The sequence below is a fragment of the Balaenoptera physalus genome (assembly GCF_965194825.1).
Source record: "Balaenoptera physalus genome assembly, chromosome: 20".
NCBI classification, from domain to species: domain Eukaryota; kingdom Metazoa; phylum Chordata; class Mammalia; order Artiodactyla; family Balaenopteridae; genus Balaenoptera; species Balaenoptera physalus.
In genome coordinates this window covers 14,708,423-14,723,911 of record NC_138901.1, presented here as the reverse complement: position 1 = coordinate 14,723,911, position 15,489 = coordinate 14,708,423, and the positions used below count along the sequence as shown (strand labels likewise).

General features: G+C 45.7%; 1 protein-coding gene and 1 pseudogene across 8 annotated transcripts in view; one reads left to right on the top strand and one right to left on the bottom strand.

Moving 5' to 3' along the window:
- The window catches only part of ERN1 (endoplasmic reticulum to nucleus signaling 1), a 98,332-nt gene that overhangs the window by 34,054 nt on the left and 48,789 nt on the right, over positions 1-15,489 (bottom strand). For all 7 annotated transcript variants that reach the window (XM_082441996.1, XM_082441998.1, XM_082442002.1 and 4 more), the window contains 3 exons: positions 2,955-2,988; positions 1,821-1,893; positions 444-516 (listed from right to left, as the gene is read on the bottom strand). In XM_082441996.1, coding sequence (XP_082298122.1) covers positions 444-516; positions 1,821-1,893; positions 2,955-2,988 — 180 coding nt within the window. The remainder of the gene's footprint in view (positions 1-443; positions 517-1,820; positions 1,894-2,954; positions 2,989-15,489) is intronic.
- Positions 12,969-15,476, top strand: LOC309650596 (large ribosomal subunit protein eL43 pseudogene; annotated as a pseudogene). The gene has a single exon. The product of its transcript is annotated as a large ribosomal subunit protein eL43 pseudogene (transcript).

Sequence of the window (15,489 nt, the reverse complement as noted above, 5' to 3'; positions counted from 1 at the left end):
GAAGGCAGCTTATCTAAGCAAGCTGTTAAGTGCTGTTTTTATCCAATATTCTGATAGCAGGAAATACTAAGAAAGCCCTATAATTAATAGGCAGAGCCTGGCTTCCCTTTCTTGGCTCAGACGATGGTATTCACTTTAAATTTCATCCAGTTGCTTCTGGGTACGTTGCAAGTTGCAATCTGTAAATCGCAAGGGTAGGTCAACACAGCAGTTAAAAGCTTGTTAAATGAGTAACCTAATGGTGTCAAGTCTGCTCCCAAGTGGAGGGAACCCTTTCTTAATAGGTCAGCTGATCCTGGCGTGAACCAGCACAACCGAGGCAAGAAAGACCTTTCCCAGAAGGGCCAGTGGGGGAGTGACTCTACACCTCTCTCTCAGACACGCCACTTTCCCAGATTCTGGGGTTCATTTCCAAAAGGGATCAAAGTTTCAGGAACCCTTACCCATGTAGAGAATTCCATCCGAACTTCGGCACGGGGATGCCTGCACCAACTCTGGGATCGTAAAGGGAAGTTTCTTTAAAAAAAAAAAAAAAAAAAAGGGAAAAGAGAAAAAAACGTTGACCAAGCCTTGTGCAATTATTACATTTTCACTGCACAGTTTCTGTTACCCAATTCTGCTAAAAGGGGAGGAGCACTGTTGATGGTAGATGGGAGTTTTCCTAACGGGAAACCAGGGAGAAGGGGCACCCCAGGCTCCCCTATCCACTTTGGACAAGCCCTCAGCTCCCAGGTTCTGGGCATTATAAACAAGAATTCTTTTACTTGACAAGCCCCTCAAAGTCTCTTGTCCAGAGCGCTCCTGGGGATGACACAAACCTTCTCCGAAAAGACATACAAATATGGAGAGTTACACAATCTTTGAAATTCTAAGGGGGGCGGGCAGGAAGAATTGTCCTGTCTTGGAAAACTGTCCCAGAGCCGGCTTGACTGAATAGAAAATGCTCCTCAGACTGGGAGTGAGCCATGAGACTATTCTGAAGAGAAGCAGCCTCGGTGCCCAGCTGAAGCCTCAAGGGAAAGGAGAAGTCATCACCCATGGGTAACACAGGAGTTTGAGGCAGGAAAAGAAGTTTTGGTGTCTTCTCTAGCAAATAATTCTCTACTGAAAAACAGAAGAAAATTGGGTCTTTTGGTATTAAAAGGAAGTTATGGTAGGTGCCAGGAAAAGAAACTCAGAGCAATCCACATGTTTCAACTGCATTTCATCATAAAACCGATTCTTCTGAGTCTACAGCTGACATCTGACAAGCTCTTTTGGTTAATGTTTGTTTCAGAATACTTTATTTTTGGAACAATCTGTGTTCTTGAAACCGTTCCACAGATACCTGCTTCTACGACGCTGTCACCTTTCTCTCCAAGAAAGCAAACATTTCTCTTGAGCTTTAGTAAACAGAACTTTAAATAACCAATAATGTGGATTCCCCCATCATCCTGATGTTTAAACTAAGCCTTAGCAAAGGAAAAATGCCACGGAGAGGCGGTAACGACTGGGTTTCCCCCAGATGTTTCTGAGGATCAGAAAGTCGTTGCAAGGTTTCCAGTGTGGAGCCTGGCGGTGTCTGCTGAGCGCCTCCTGTGTGCTGGCTGAGCCATGAGAACCTGCTGGCCCAGATCCACGTTTCTGAACTCTGAGCTGTACATTTAAAAGCTCACTGAGGAAGCTGTGAAAAGATACTGATGCCCAGGCCCCAACCCAGACCATCTGATTCAGAATCCCCAGAAATTTTTTTTTAAGCTCTCAGGTGATCTCAACGCGAAGCTAAATTGAAGGTCAGTGGTCTAGAGCCTCCGGAGTACAAAGCAGCTAAATACACTCACCGTCAGGCCTTCATTATTCTTGCCCCCAAGCGTATACAGGCTGCCATCGTTGGGATCTGGGAGGAACGCAGGCCTAGAGGTTAAGCAATAAGTATCAGTGATAGATTATAGCCCAGGGCACACAGTAAAATACCAAAGCCATGCAAAGCCATGATTGGTGGGGTGGCGGGGAGTGGGGTGTGTGTATGTGTGTGTGTAAAACAATTCCATCCACTGCTCTTTCATTTTAGCCGCAGATAATAAAATATCCTTCTGGTGCTCTATACTAGAGTGAAAAAAAAGCAACCTACAAAGGAAAACCAGTACAAAATCACAGAAGACTAAATCATCATTCCGTCAAAGCGTCCTGGATGAAGGTAAAATAAGTGAAAAGGACCCAGCAAGTCTGCTTTTCAGTTTCCCAGTCAGTTGCATATAGAACTTCAACAATTAATATTTAATAGCATGGCATGGTATGTAAACAGGGAGAACAAATCTGCCTTTGGTGTTCCACAAACATTCATTTTTAGGAGGCAGTAAAAGCAGACTCTGAAAGCTTGACGTGAGAAAGAACCTGCCAAGGGGACGGGTCAAGGTCTCTTCAGTAGCTTCCCAGGAAGCAGGTTCGAGGTGCTCTTTTGTAAAGTTAACCTGCTAACGACTGAACTATGAGGCGTCACTCAGAAACCCCTTGTTGAATCTTTCCTCTAATGAGTTTATAGCATCATTTGAGGTGCTATCATCTTGGAGGTGCTATCCAACTTTTACTCCAAAACACACACTCTAGTAGCAGGTCACGTTCCTGTCTCCTCTCCACGGTTAAGCACAGTGAAGAGGGAGAGATCTAAAGACCCCTGGGCCCTCCTGAGGACTTGGGAAGCTTAAGTTCAAAACTCGACTTCTTAAGTTACATCTCAAATAAGCCTTTTTAATACCATTGCCTTCCCACCCTGCCCCCCAGGGAACTGACCACCCTCTCCCCAACACAGGCTTCTTTCTTTCAAAGCACCTGTAAGACTTCCTATGTCTCAGTCACTCTCATTCTACCTTAAGTTTATGCATACGTGTACTCCCACCAATTAGCTTCGTAAACACTGATTGAATAAAATAGAAAATGAATTAAAGGGAAGTGCTGCAGCAAATCAGAAAACTTACTCTTCCACGTGTGTTGGAACCTGCAGGACCGGATCTGTGCAAAAGAACGACAAGAAAGGCATCGTCAGACAGACTCTAAAATATCAAGATTCCTAGAGTTCCCAGGACTAGCTCACAAGATGGACCGATAAATTTACCTACATGAGATAACGTATGTGAAGGCACTTTAGAAAACTCACACACAGAAACACAAATGTAAGCTCTGACAACTGTCGCCGAGATTGGAGAGAGGCCTGAGAGCAGAAGGGCACTGCTGTCAGGAAACGTGCCTCTAACTTGGGGGACGGGCATAGAAGGAAACACCGGTGACAACCCGCAGTGGACAATGGGTCACAACGTCGCTATCTGACACGTCAAGGACTTCTGAAACCTAAACCATCCCTTGGTCAGATGCCTGTCCTGCTGCTAGATACTCCCATTGGGAAAAGCAAAACTGTGACTTAAGAAGCAATTTGGCTGTTGATGAGAATTTGACTGGATGGTAAGTGGTAAATACACGCCTTTGAGGCGGCAATATGACAATTTTAGAGCCCTGAGTGTTCATTCTTCTTGATTCCCTTCGATCCATTAATTCCATTTCTAGAAAATCTAGTTTAAAAACAACACAAAATGTGGAAAATGCTTTCAGTACAAAGATCCTTACAGCAGCATCACAAATGACCTAACTATTCAGTGATATGGTTAAATTATGGACTGTCCAATTGGTAGAAAATTAAGGCTTCTGAAAGGGCTTATAAAGTTTAAAAAAATGTATAAATCTTTATACTGTTATGTTCAGGAGAAAAGATAACATTGTACCTAGAGTCTTCATGCAGCTGAGGAGAAAAACCTTCAATATGCATTAAAAAAAAAACTAGATGGAAAGGCCAAAAAAAAAAAAGTGGGAACTGTACGTTATCTTTGTTGGAAATAGAAATGACTCCCCCACCTTTTCTATATTGCCCAAAATTTCTACAAAAGTAGGCATTACTTTTGAAATCAGAAAAAAAGTTTTTTCTCCAAGTCAGTTTTAATATCTGCAATAGTCTGAGTGGCAGAATTCCTCCCTAGGTTCTCCTGGGCACAAATCAAGAGGACGCGCCTGATTCCATGGGGTGGATGGAGGTGGGAGAGGCCACCGACACTGCTGTAACAGAGCTAAATCCCCAGGCACAAGACCACACAGCGATGAGGCATTTCCAGCCGTCAAGACCCCACAGGCTATAGGCCACGCTGCCCACAAAAGTTCAAAGCTGCGGGTGAGGACGGCAAATACTCTGATATGATTTTGGATACAGGCTCTGCTTATGGTGATAGACAGCTGTCTAATTCCCTGGGTCAGCCTGGATTCTCAGATGAAGGAAACTCTTTCAAGCCTTATCATCTGTTGACTTTGCTTTACACGCCCCCGGCTCCGACAAGAAGGCATATATGGGTGTTCACAACAACGCACCACATGTGGTCTGTGGGCAGCAAACAAACAATTCATTAAAACCAAAAGCATTTCAGGAAACAGGAGGAACTTTCAGTCAGAAAGCACATGTTTATTGTTCCCATTAATCACCTCTCGGTACACTCACACAAACAGACTGATGCAAGAGACAGGAAACGAGGGCACACAGCACTCACCCTACTGAAACAGTCAGGGAGCAATTATAACCCAGTTCCTCCAACGCAGCCCAGAAGCCGTGCACGCCAGGGACAGCAAGAAGGCATAGTCCAAAGAAAACACAGCAGTCAAGAGGGCGTCGGTTTTGTTCATTTCAGCCACTTAAAGGTATCGCAGATCAACACAGATGAAGAGGACATTACCAAATCCCAGCCATTCACCAGGAACAAGACGTGGAGACCAACGGGATTTCGCTTCCTGTTCCTGAGCTTATCTTTGCTGGACAGTGTTTGCTCACTCTCAGGGTCTCGTCCTCTGGAGCAGACTTTCCTGGTTTTCTAGAGCTTATTCGCTGCTCACCTGACACGGAGGCCTCAGGTCCCAAAGTGTGCCCTGCACCAGAAAGGTTCCAGTTAAGACACAGGCCACCGGCAGAAGCCAGAGAAGGATGGGTAGACACCTACGTGGGTGTTGAAGAGCCATGCTTTCTCCTAGGCTTAAGGGGACATGAACTCCAGCAGGGGTACCTTCTCATCCACGCATAATATAGGGCCCCTGGAATAAACATCTGCAGAGCCGCAGGCCATGTCACAGCACGACTGTTAACACGGCTCCGATACAGGCAAGCAAATGTGTAACTGTGACCTATTCCACACATTTTTTTCCCTTAAAGAATCATTTGAACCTGAGCTTTGCTTTAAAATACTACAGGAAAAAAAAAAAAAATCATATGGGAAGGGGGCAGATAAGACAAAAAATGGCAGCCTGTTGACAAATGTTTAAAGATAGAATTGACAACACTGGCCTGTCATTTTACTGTTCTCTCTACATATGCTTGAAATGTTCCATAACAGAAAAGGTTAAAAGATAAAAATATTTGAAAAGCCAGCAAAAGGCACCATCTGAAAACGTGCACTGAAAGCCTAACACGAAAAAGGAGTTGTTTTGGATTTAATAATGAGAACTGGTATCAGGCAAGATTCTCGCTCTTAAAAAAAAAAAAAAAAAAAAAATCACCCATGTGAAAAGAAACAGTGGCCTAACCCTAAGGCTATAAACAAACACTGGTACAAAATAAGCCTCTCTATCTATAGGGGACCGATAAGGATAAAAGCCATCTCACAAAGCTGCTTTACTTTCAGAAGGAAAAAAAAAAAAAAAAAGGGTTACTTTACAAGTATAAAAATGGGTGTTATTCAAGGTAAAGGTAAAGGTATCAGAAGACGGAAAAAAAAAAAAAGCTGAAATCAGTGTTTGGTCTCCAAGATTAAGACAGAAACAGATCTGCCCACTGCTTCCCTGGGAGCAGCCACTGTACTCGGTTCCCCTCCAGGGTCCATCCAACTCAGACCTGAAAGGGCACAACCTTTACCCTTGGAGAAACCTGGGTGAGGTCAGGTGACACTCACGGCTCCTGTTTTGTGCTGATCGAATCCTCCTTTTCAATCTGAGGCAGAAACGACTCAAAATAAATGTAAACATCTTATATCTACAAGAGAAGTGAGTTTTCGTCTCTCCAAGAATACCTTTCTCGCCTTCATCCTCGATCCCATCCTCTCTCAAACCTCACACCTTCTCCCTCTGCGCTGGACCCCAACCGCACACTTCACTCTGCTCCCTTCCTGAGCTCTCAGTCCATCAGCACCAACAGCTCTACCCTTCACCCCGCGGGCTATCCCACGTGCCTGCTGCCCCAGCCCACGGGCTTCATCCCTCCCCTCCTTGAGTCTCTCCACCTCCTGGCCTCTGTGGCCCTTGCACTGCACTGATTTCTCACTCACCTTTCCCTCTCTCTCTCCCACCCACTCCTCTCCCCTCTCCTCCCCACTCCCTACTCCAACAGGGAGGAACTTTTCCAGGTTCTCCCCTCAGTTCTCTCCGAGAGCACATCCACCTCTGTAGCTTCAACCATAACCACAGTGGGAAAATTCTAGGTCCCCATCTCTCGAGCTCTTCTTTCCAGACCGACTGGACATTTCCACTATCTCCTGCCAGCACCTCGACCGCCACTTGCCCAAATCACACCCTCCATCTTTCTCTCCAGACTTGTCTGACTACCCTATTTTGTTAACGCCATTCTCCCAGAAGGCGGGCAAGCCTCAAACCGTTCTGTTGACGCTCATTTCTCCGCCAGCACCTACCATCAGAAGCCAAACTCCGTGGTCTATTCCATCATTCTGTTTCCTACTCCCAGCATCCCTTCAACATCATTGGAACCCCTTGTCTTTCAAGCGCTCCCTTCTCTCCTAGTCTGTGTGCCCTCTGGGATCAGAAAGACCTACGCTTAAATCCTACTCTGCCAAATCTCTCTGAGCCTCAACTTCCTCATCAATGAAGAGAAAGAAAGAAATAGAGATAATAACACCAAACTCATGCAGCATCTCCATGTGGATTAAAGAAGGTTAAATATTTCTTAAGACTGTAACCAAGTGCCTTGATAGAGAAGAGTGATCCTTCTAAAGACGTAAATCAGGTTATGCTTCCCTGCCACTCACAATCCTTTGATGGGTCCCATCTCACTCAGCAGAGGCCAATGTTCACACAGTGGCCTACAAATCCCACGCAATCCCACCCTCCCACACCCACCCTGGAACTCTCCGATTATCTCCTCCTTGCTCTATTCTGGTGAGGAGGAATGCTGGAATGCTGGAATGCCATGCTGGAATACAGGGTATTCCTCGAATACTGCCAAGCCTGCCCCTGCCTCGGGGCCTCTGCATTTACTGTTCCCTGTGCCGAGGTCTTTGATCAAATGTCACCATCTCAGAGAGGTCTTCCACCACCATCTCCTACCCCCCAGGATTCCCTACCCCTCTTCCCTGCTTAATTTTTCTCCATGACACTTACCACCTCCAAAGTACCGTGTATTTTGCTTATTTTTTTAATGTCTGACTCTGGCCGCTGTAAGATCCAAGGGGGCTGGGATTTATCTTTTGCTGCCTGCTATACCCCCAACATCTAAAACAGTGCCTGGCACACAGGAGCTGCTCAATATATTTACTGAATGGGGCAATAGATAAATGTTAGTTTCCTTCCCCCTTCCACTCCTGCCCTGCGATATCCATCGCTGATCACTTCTACAATCCAGTAGTTATGCTCTATCAACCCTCAACCCAGAATCCACCTAGCAATCCCCTTTCCTCTGCCCAGGCTTCTGAGCACTGCCGAAGAAAACACTATAATCACTTGTGGAGATACCAAAATATATGTATGGCCAGCTGGGCCCCATGTCATAGGAGATATGTTTATCTACTTCCTGGTTGGCCTCTGTTCCCCGTTCCTCACAGCTGGTGTTTCAGACCTTCACTCCTTGCCTCGAGGTTCCTTCCTCTCCGCACATGACTCCCCTCTGTGGCACAGGGGAAGTGAGGGGGGCAGAGCGAGTTCTCAGAAACTTCCTACCCCTCACCCTCCCGGTTTGCCCAACCCCACCCTTCCCTTTACATCTCTATAAAAGGATGTTTTCACCTTCATGTTCACAGATATTTCACACTCACACATCTAAAGCCCCCAGACGGTATCCTGTCTCCAAGGATCTTCAAATCCTTCTGGCTAACTCCTTCCCCTCTGCCTACAAACACGTCAAACCTCTGGGGTCCCCTTGCCTCCTTTGTACATGCTCCCCGTTCTCTCCTAAATGTATCCACTTTAAGTGTACAGTTTGATGAGTCTTTTTTTTTTTTTTTTTTGGGCCATGCTGCGTGGCTTGTGGGATTTTAGTTCCCCGACCAGGAATCGAACCCGGGCCCTCGGCAGTGAGGGCACAGAGTCCTAACTACTGGACCACCAGGGAATTCCCTCGATGAGTCTTGAAAAACACGCACATCCACGTAGCTACCCTCACGATCAAGATACAGAATATTTCCATCACCCTGAAACATTTTCTCATATCCCCTTAGATTCAATACCCTAACCCCCACCCCAGACACCACTGACAGATCTGTTATGTTTGTTCTAAAATTTCACAAATGGAATTCATACAGGAGGTTCTCTTTTGTGTCTGGCTTCTTTCTCTCTGCATCATGTTTCTGAAATTCACCATAATGTTAAGTGTATCAGTTTGTTCTTTTTTGTTGCTGAATAGTACTCCACTGTATGGGCATACCACCAATTGTTTATTTATCTGTTGATGGATGTTTGGGTTATTTCCAATTTTTGGCTGGTAAAACGTGAATAAAGCTGCTAGGAACATTTGTGTCCATGTCTTTGGACCTATATTTTCATCTCTCTTGGGAAAATACCTGGGAGTAGAATGACTGAGCCATACTGTTTACATCTGACTTGACAAGAAACTGCCAAACAGTCCTCCAAAGGGGCTGTACAATTTTGCATTCCCACCAGCAATGTGTAAGTTGCCTAGAGTTTATCTTTTAAAAAAATTTTTTAACACACAAAAATCAACTGATAAACATGTTGACATCAAAATTAAAAACACAGTATCATGTACAGTTCTTAAAAAAATACTTAGGTGTAAATCAAACAAAAGAGGGACAAGACTTACATGTTGAAAACTTCAAAATGCTGATGAGAGAAATAAAAGATCTAAAATGCAGAGACATACCATGTTCATAGTATAGAAGATTCAACATAGAAAAGATACCAATTCTTCCCAAATTGATATACAAGTATAATGCAATTCCTATCAAAATTCCAGAAAGATTTTTTTTTAAACATCTTTATTGGAGTATGATTGCTTTACAATGGTGTGTTAGTTTCTGCTGTATAATAAAGTGAGTCAGCTATACATATACATATATCCCCATATCTCCTCCCTCTTGCGTCTCCCTCCCACCCTCCCTAACCCACCCCTCTAGGTGGTCACAAAGCACCGAGCTGATCTCCTTGTGCTATGCGGCTGCTTCCCACTAGCCATCTATTTTACATTTGGTAGTGTATATAAGTCCATGCCACTCTCTTCGTCCCAGCTTACCCTTCCCAGTCCCCGTGTCCTCAAGTCCATTCTCTACGTCTGCGTCTTTATTTCCGTCCTGCCCCTAGGTTCTTCAGAACCTTTTTTTTTTTTTTTGCCTATAGTTTTTTAAATGTTGATTCCTAGGTCTTTCCCCCAGGAAGTTGATTCTGTAGGTAGAGCCAGGAAATTTGAATTTTTAACAAGTGACGTAATTCTGACGCTGAGCCATACTGGGAAACCAATGCTCCGGATCCTCTGTTTCACCCTCTCACCTTCCATACCTTTCTCAAGGCACTGCTCTCTGGCCCCTACCCTCAGGATAAGGTCAAAACTGCCAGTGTCAAGCTCCAGAGTCTAATAAACACTGACAAATCCTTCTCGTTAGGTCTCCACGTGACATCTGACAACATTCTCCAGTGGAGCCCCTGACCCAGTCCCACTTCCAACTGCTTATGGAGCCTCTCAGCCCCCGAACCTGTCATCCATCCTGAACCTGCTCCGCCTTTTGCATCCCCCAGATCGGTTCGCTGACCCCACTTCCACCCGGGCACACAATCTGGAACCTCAGAGTTCTCCTGACTCCCCTCCCCTTCTCTTAATTCTAACCCTCTCCCATTCAGTTAGATACTGAGTTTTATAAGATTCGACCTACTAAACGTTTCTCAAAAATCTATGTCCTCCTTTTCCTCTCCTTCACCAAAATGTGGCAGTCACCACTTCCCACTGGCTCTAAGGCAGTCTCCTAACCAAGCTCCCTGTCTCGGATCTCTGCCCTTCAGACATGCACTCCACCCACCGCCCGAGGGCTGACAAAGGCAAATCTGCTCATCTTTCCTCCACGTAAAATCCTACAACGGCTCCCCTCTGCCGACTGAATACCTTCCATCTCTGTGGCTCAGGTCAGAGGTTCCCAAACTTTCTTGGTTCACAGCACCCTTAGGGTCTCGGTAATTTCTTCACAAGGCCCAAGGCCAAAAGAAATACCTAATGGTTCCATTTATTAATTGGTTAGGTCCAAACGATTTAAGTATTTAGGGCCTTGCAACTTAGAGGCCATGTGGAAAAAAATACTACTACACGTAAACTGAAAGAGAAATGTTTATTTCATTCTTAACCATAATTACTCACTAGCGGGATGTGTGTACCTGTTGGGCGCTGCACATATTCCAAATCTTACACTCTTGTTAGACACAGCCACTCTCATTACCATTCCATGTTGATTTTCATGTGGTATTTGAATTGTATCACAGCGACGGCCCAAAACTCAGCTGTGCAAAGACACATCCTTGAAAGGAAAGTAGCACAATCTAATGTTGAAAGTACCAACTACCTCAGGCCCACGTGGTGTTTGACACTTGTGGAGTACTGCTGAATTTCTCTTAAAAGTTTAAGACTAGCTGCAGTGCCTCGAGAGCTTGCTGTGGCTCCCAGGGCCCCCTCAGCACACAAAGGAACCACAGGCCTTAAGCATTCAAGGCTCTGTAAAACCTGGGCCCAATTCTTCATCACATCTCTTCCCCAAACTCAGCCCATGCTTTCATGTCAGCCTCTGTGCTCACCATTACCTGCCCCAACTCCATCTATCTACCTCCGCTTGTCCTTCAAATGCCCCTTTCTCCAGGAAATCAGAAACTGAACGCCTACTGCACTTGGTATGTTCTTTTTTTCTTTCGGCTGCCACGCAGCTTGTGGGATCTTAGTTCCCTGACCAGGGATCAAACCTGGGCCTCCTGCAGTGGAAGTGTGGAGTCCTAACTACTGGACCGCCAGGGAATTAATTCCCTTGGTAAGTTCTTATGATGCACTTACCACATTTCTCAGGGGACAGGCACTTAATTGCATGTGGCCTCTCTGGTTCTCAAAGATCTGGGGGCTGGATTGAATTTTAAGCACTTTGTAGGGCAGGGACTATCTATTTTGTTTCTTGTGAAATACACACAGGAAAGTGCCTGGGGCTTATGACAGTTCAATGAATAATCAGAGCGTGAACTCCTGTGTAACTGCTGCCCGGGTCTTTACTCCCCTCATACTTAGCAGGTAATGCTGTCTGCAGAATGAAAGGAAGTCGATAATTTAAGATATCCAATACTGCATGTGGGATATAATCATTCTGATAAGTTTATCCTAACGAGAAGGACTTTTCCACACGAAAACCTACATGATAAAAGCTAAAAAGAACTGCCCAGGTGTAGCTCCGTTTGTTGACTCACATTTAAAAATTACTTAAATTTATGGGAAAAAATGATATGGCATTTGCTTCAAAATGATGGAGGAGGGGGGAGGGGGACGTCACGTGTGGATCTTCACCGAAGCTGGGTGGCTGGGTGCATGTGGCTTTCTTACTATTCTCTTTACTTTTGTGTGTGTTGAAGTTTTTCTAAAATGAAAAAAAAATTTAAGAAGAGGAGCTAAAAAAAAAAAAAAAAAAAAAAAAAAAGCTATTTAAGGAATACCTTTCCAGGGGGTTAAAAAGAAAGGCCTGTTCTTCCTGCCTGCCCTCAGCTGTCATATAAATCTTGAGAGCCTGATCCTACAATATCACAGGGCTGGAAGAGAGAAGAGAAACCCAGGGGACGAGCAAGAAGGACCCTGTCAGCACTATTTCAGGCTTCCCCAAACACAGAAAAATGCCTCTGATGAAGTCAACCACAATTTAAATAATTGTCTCAAACCGCTGTTTGGGACCGACAGCCCCTCTTTGGAGGAGACTCTGGGCAGACTTACTTTCACGGAGGAAGGAATAAGATTGCTTTGATTACAGAAGCCGCCAGAACAGGCTGCCCATTTGACTGGAGCTCAAGGAGCCCTATGAGATCATTCTCTTCCCTTCCCTAGATGAGCATCGATATTTCTGGAACACACTGCTTCTCCGGAGGCATCTAGATGGGCACTGGCTTTACTGCCCTGCTCCTCCTCACCCCTTCTTTCTAAAGCACAACCGCCCAGCTGGCCCCAACACACCTGGCATTTAAAACCAGCTGCCTCTCTGACTGGGAGACCTCTCCAGGTACAGGTTAGATGTCGTCACACAGCTAGAAATTCTGCAAACCAGACCCTTCTAAGTGCACCTCCAGCAGCGACCAGAAATGTTTTGGGTTGGCCCTCCTGAAAGGTATTTAAGGACCAAAAGACCACAAATGAAGTCCCAACTGCTTTTGTGCTCCCTGTAAGCATGCCCGTACGCCAAATTTGAGAGCCTCGTTCCTTCTGCGAGCAAAACAAGAAAGGTGGTTGCACGGTAGGCGGTGAGACCTTGGAGAAGAAAAGGGTGGAAACTTTGGGAGGTGGTGTGGTGGGCACTAAGGAGGGAGCAGCTGGAGGCTTCCGAGAAGAAGAGAAACGTGGTACAAGCCTCTGAAGGAAGGTGAGACAGGCAGGCACCAGGGGACACAGTGGATGAGACAGAGGAGAAGAAGGAATCACAAAGGGTGGTGAGGAAGGCAATGCCATAACCCCAGTAAGAAGGTCTGAGCCAGTGGGGGCAGGGGAGGGTGGGCAGCGAGGGTGGTGGTCAGGAACCAAACAGGAGGGGGAGAAAAATATCAACAGGACTTTGTCCTGATCAGAAAAATGAAGTGCAGGAAAGGAATGAGTTAAAGAGGACATGGAGATTTTAATCCTAGCCGATGGTGAAACTAGATCGGTTAGTCTGAAGGCAAAAACTGCTATTTCCTCAAGAAAATGCTTAAGGGTCGAATACTGTTTTCTTATAAAACTTATTGGTAGAAACAAGTCATTCACACACACACACACACCCTTAACTCAAAACTTAAGTCTCCCCAATATGGTTCATGCACTCAAGTGAACCAATCAGGGAATCCTCATTTCCTCCCTCCAGAGGGAAGGAACTTTGGTTATCTGTGCCTTAAACTCCCCTTGAAGTTGTTAGGTCCAAGTTGTAAGGTGGCAAGTCTCAAATGTTCCTCGAAGTTCAGCTTTCTTGAGGACAGCATTTTAAAATAGACATCTAGCTCTCTGGGCTCGGACCTAGGTTATGGCGACATGGCTAAATGCACCAGGACGGTCAGAATCGTGGGTAAATATGGGACCCCTTATGGTGCCTCCCTCAGGAAAATGGTGAAGGAAATTGAAATCAGCCAGCACGCCAAGTACACTTGTTCCTTCCGTAGCAAAACCAAGATGAAGAGACGAGCTGTGGGCATTTGGCACTGTGGTTCCTGCATGAAAACGGTAGCTGGCGGTGCCTGGACCTACAATACCACCTGCGATCGCAGTAAGGTCTGTCATCAGAAGACTGAAGGAATTGAAGGACCAGTAGAAGCGCCACCCTTTGAAATGTTGCTAGCCTATGATTCATGGGTTAATTTATGTAACAAAAATAAAATAAAATAAAATAAAATGGACATCTAATCAGAAGCTCCTAAAATCCACAGTGAAATTCCAAATCTCATCAGAACTGGGGGAGGATGCCATGAGTTTTCTTGCAGGGGAATCTCTGTAAGTCACCACATGTCATGTGTGACAAAGACGACCCTGTAGAAATACCAACGTAATCGGAAAAACCACCCACACCAAAGGCTGTCGAACTCTATGGTCTTACTCATCCTCACCTCAGCAGAAGTAACTCAGACCCAAAAAAGCACACTGCATGCTATAACCAGCTGTGAAGGAGGATAAGGCAATTTAATGCGTGGAACTACGCCCCAGTGCCTCTCAGGATGTCACTAACTTCACAGAATTCATTCTTGAGCCGTGGAAGTGTTCATCCAAAGATGAGCAAGAAGACAGTAACACAAGTCACAGCCAAAACTGGCCTTTCATCGTGTGCTTCAACATTCACAACTGTATTCCGATACATTCCAAGCAATGCCGCAGAGAACACCCGCTGGAGGTGAAACCTATGCTACTGTGTGTGATGACTGCTATTTATAAGCCCCTCCGTACGGTGAGACGTATTATTCTGAAGCAAATCCCAGGTGTGTGGGAGGGACGTGAATGGGGGTACAGAGAAACGAGACTGGGTACCAGCTGGTGCTTACTGAAGCTGAGTAATGGGTACAAGAGGCTTCATTATATAATTATGTTTGTATATGTTTAGAGTCTTTCATGATAAAATATAAAACACAAAAAAGAGAAAATACTTTTTCAAGAGACTCAAAAGCAGAAACAGGCCTCTCACACAGCCCCTCTCAAAAACTTAATTTTCAGTCCTCCGAAACAATGGAGAACAAATAAACACCTTTTTCGTGCTTAAGCAATGAGGGAGAAAGGTAGTGATGCATACCTTAAGTCTAGAAAATTCCTTAAGAGGAAACAGATTAGTACTAACGAAAAGTCATCCCTTTCACAACCTCCCCTTCTCATGTTTCCCTCACACCTCTGAGGGCAAAGCTCTGACTCTTCAGGGGAACGTGCGCACTGCCTGAAGGACAGGACAGAAAACCAACTGCAGAAAGTCACAAAAAGCCATGTGCAACTCAAGATCAGAAACTGGAACTGGAAACTTCCATGACGGTACATCCTGAGGAGGCAAAGCCCAGCTTCACCTGTTTCTCCGGGTTCCCTGGGACCTGAGTCAGTGTTGGGTGTCTCAGAAGTTTACTAGAGCATCCCTCCCTGTCCAGAGACCCCACCCTCAAGGAGTTAGAAGTCCAGTAGGAAGACAAATGTAAAAAAAATTCACAGCAAGCAGGAAGCGTCACAAGAGAGGCTGCAACGAAGTGCCCCCGGAGCTCGATGAGGGAGGCTGTCACCCTGCAGGCAGAGTCCAGGAGGTGAGATGTGAAGGGGGCCTTAATGGATAAACAGGGGCCTGCCCAACATCGCAGGCTGCTGGCAGGGAAGGGACATAAGCAAAGGTCCGATGTCTCCGAGCCCTGGAGAGGATATCGTGGCGGCAGCAAGCAGCTGAGGCTGGAGAGGTGGGTGACAGCCCGACTGGGAAGGGCCTTGCACGTGTGCTAAGGAGCTTAGACTCCACCCCGGGGTCCGGTGCTTCGCAAACTAACTGTGGTGAAGGGCCGGCTGTTGAAAATTCCAACCCACCATGGATGAGGCTAACACTCCCTTTCTGT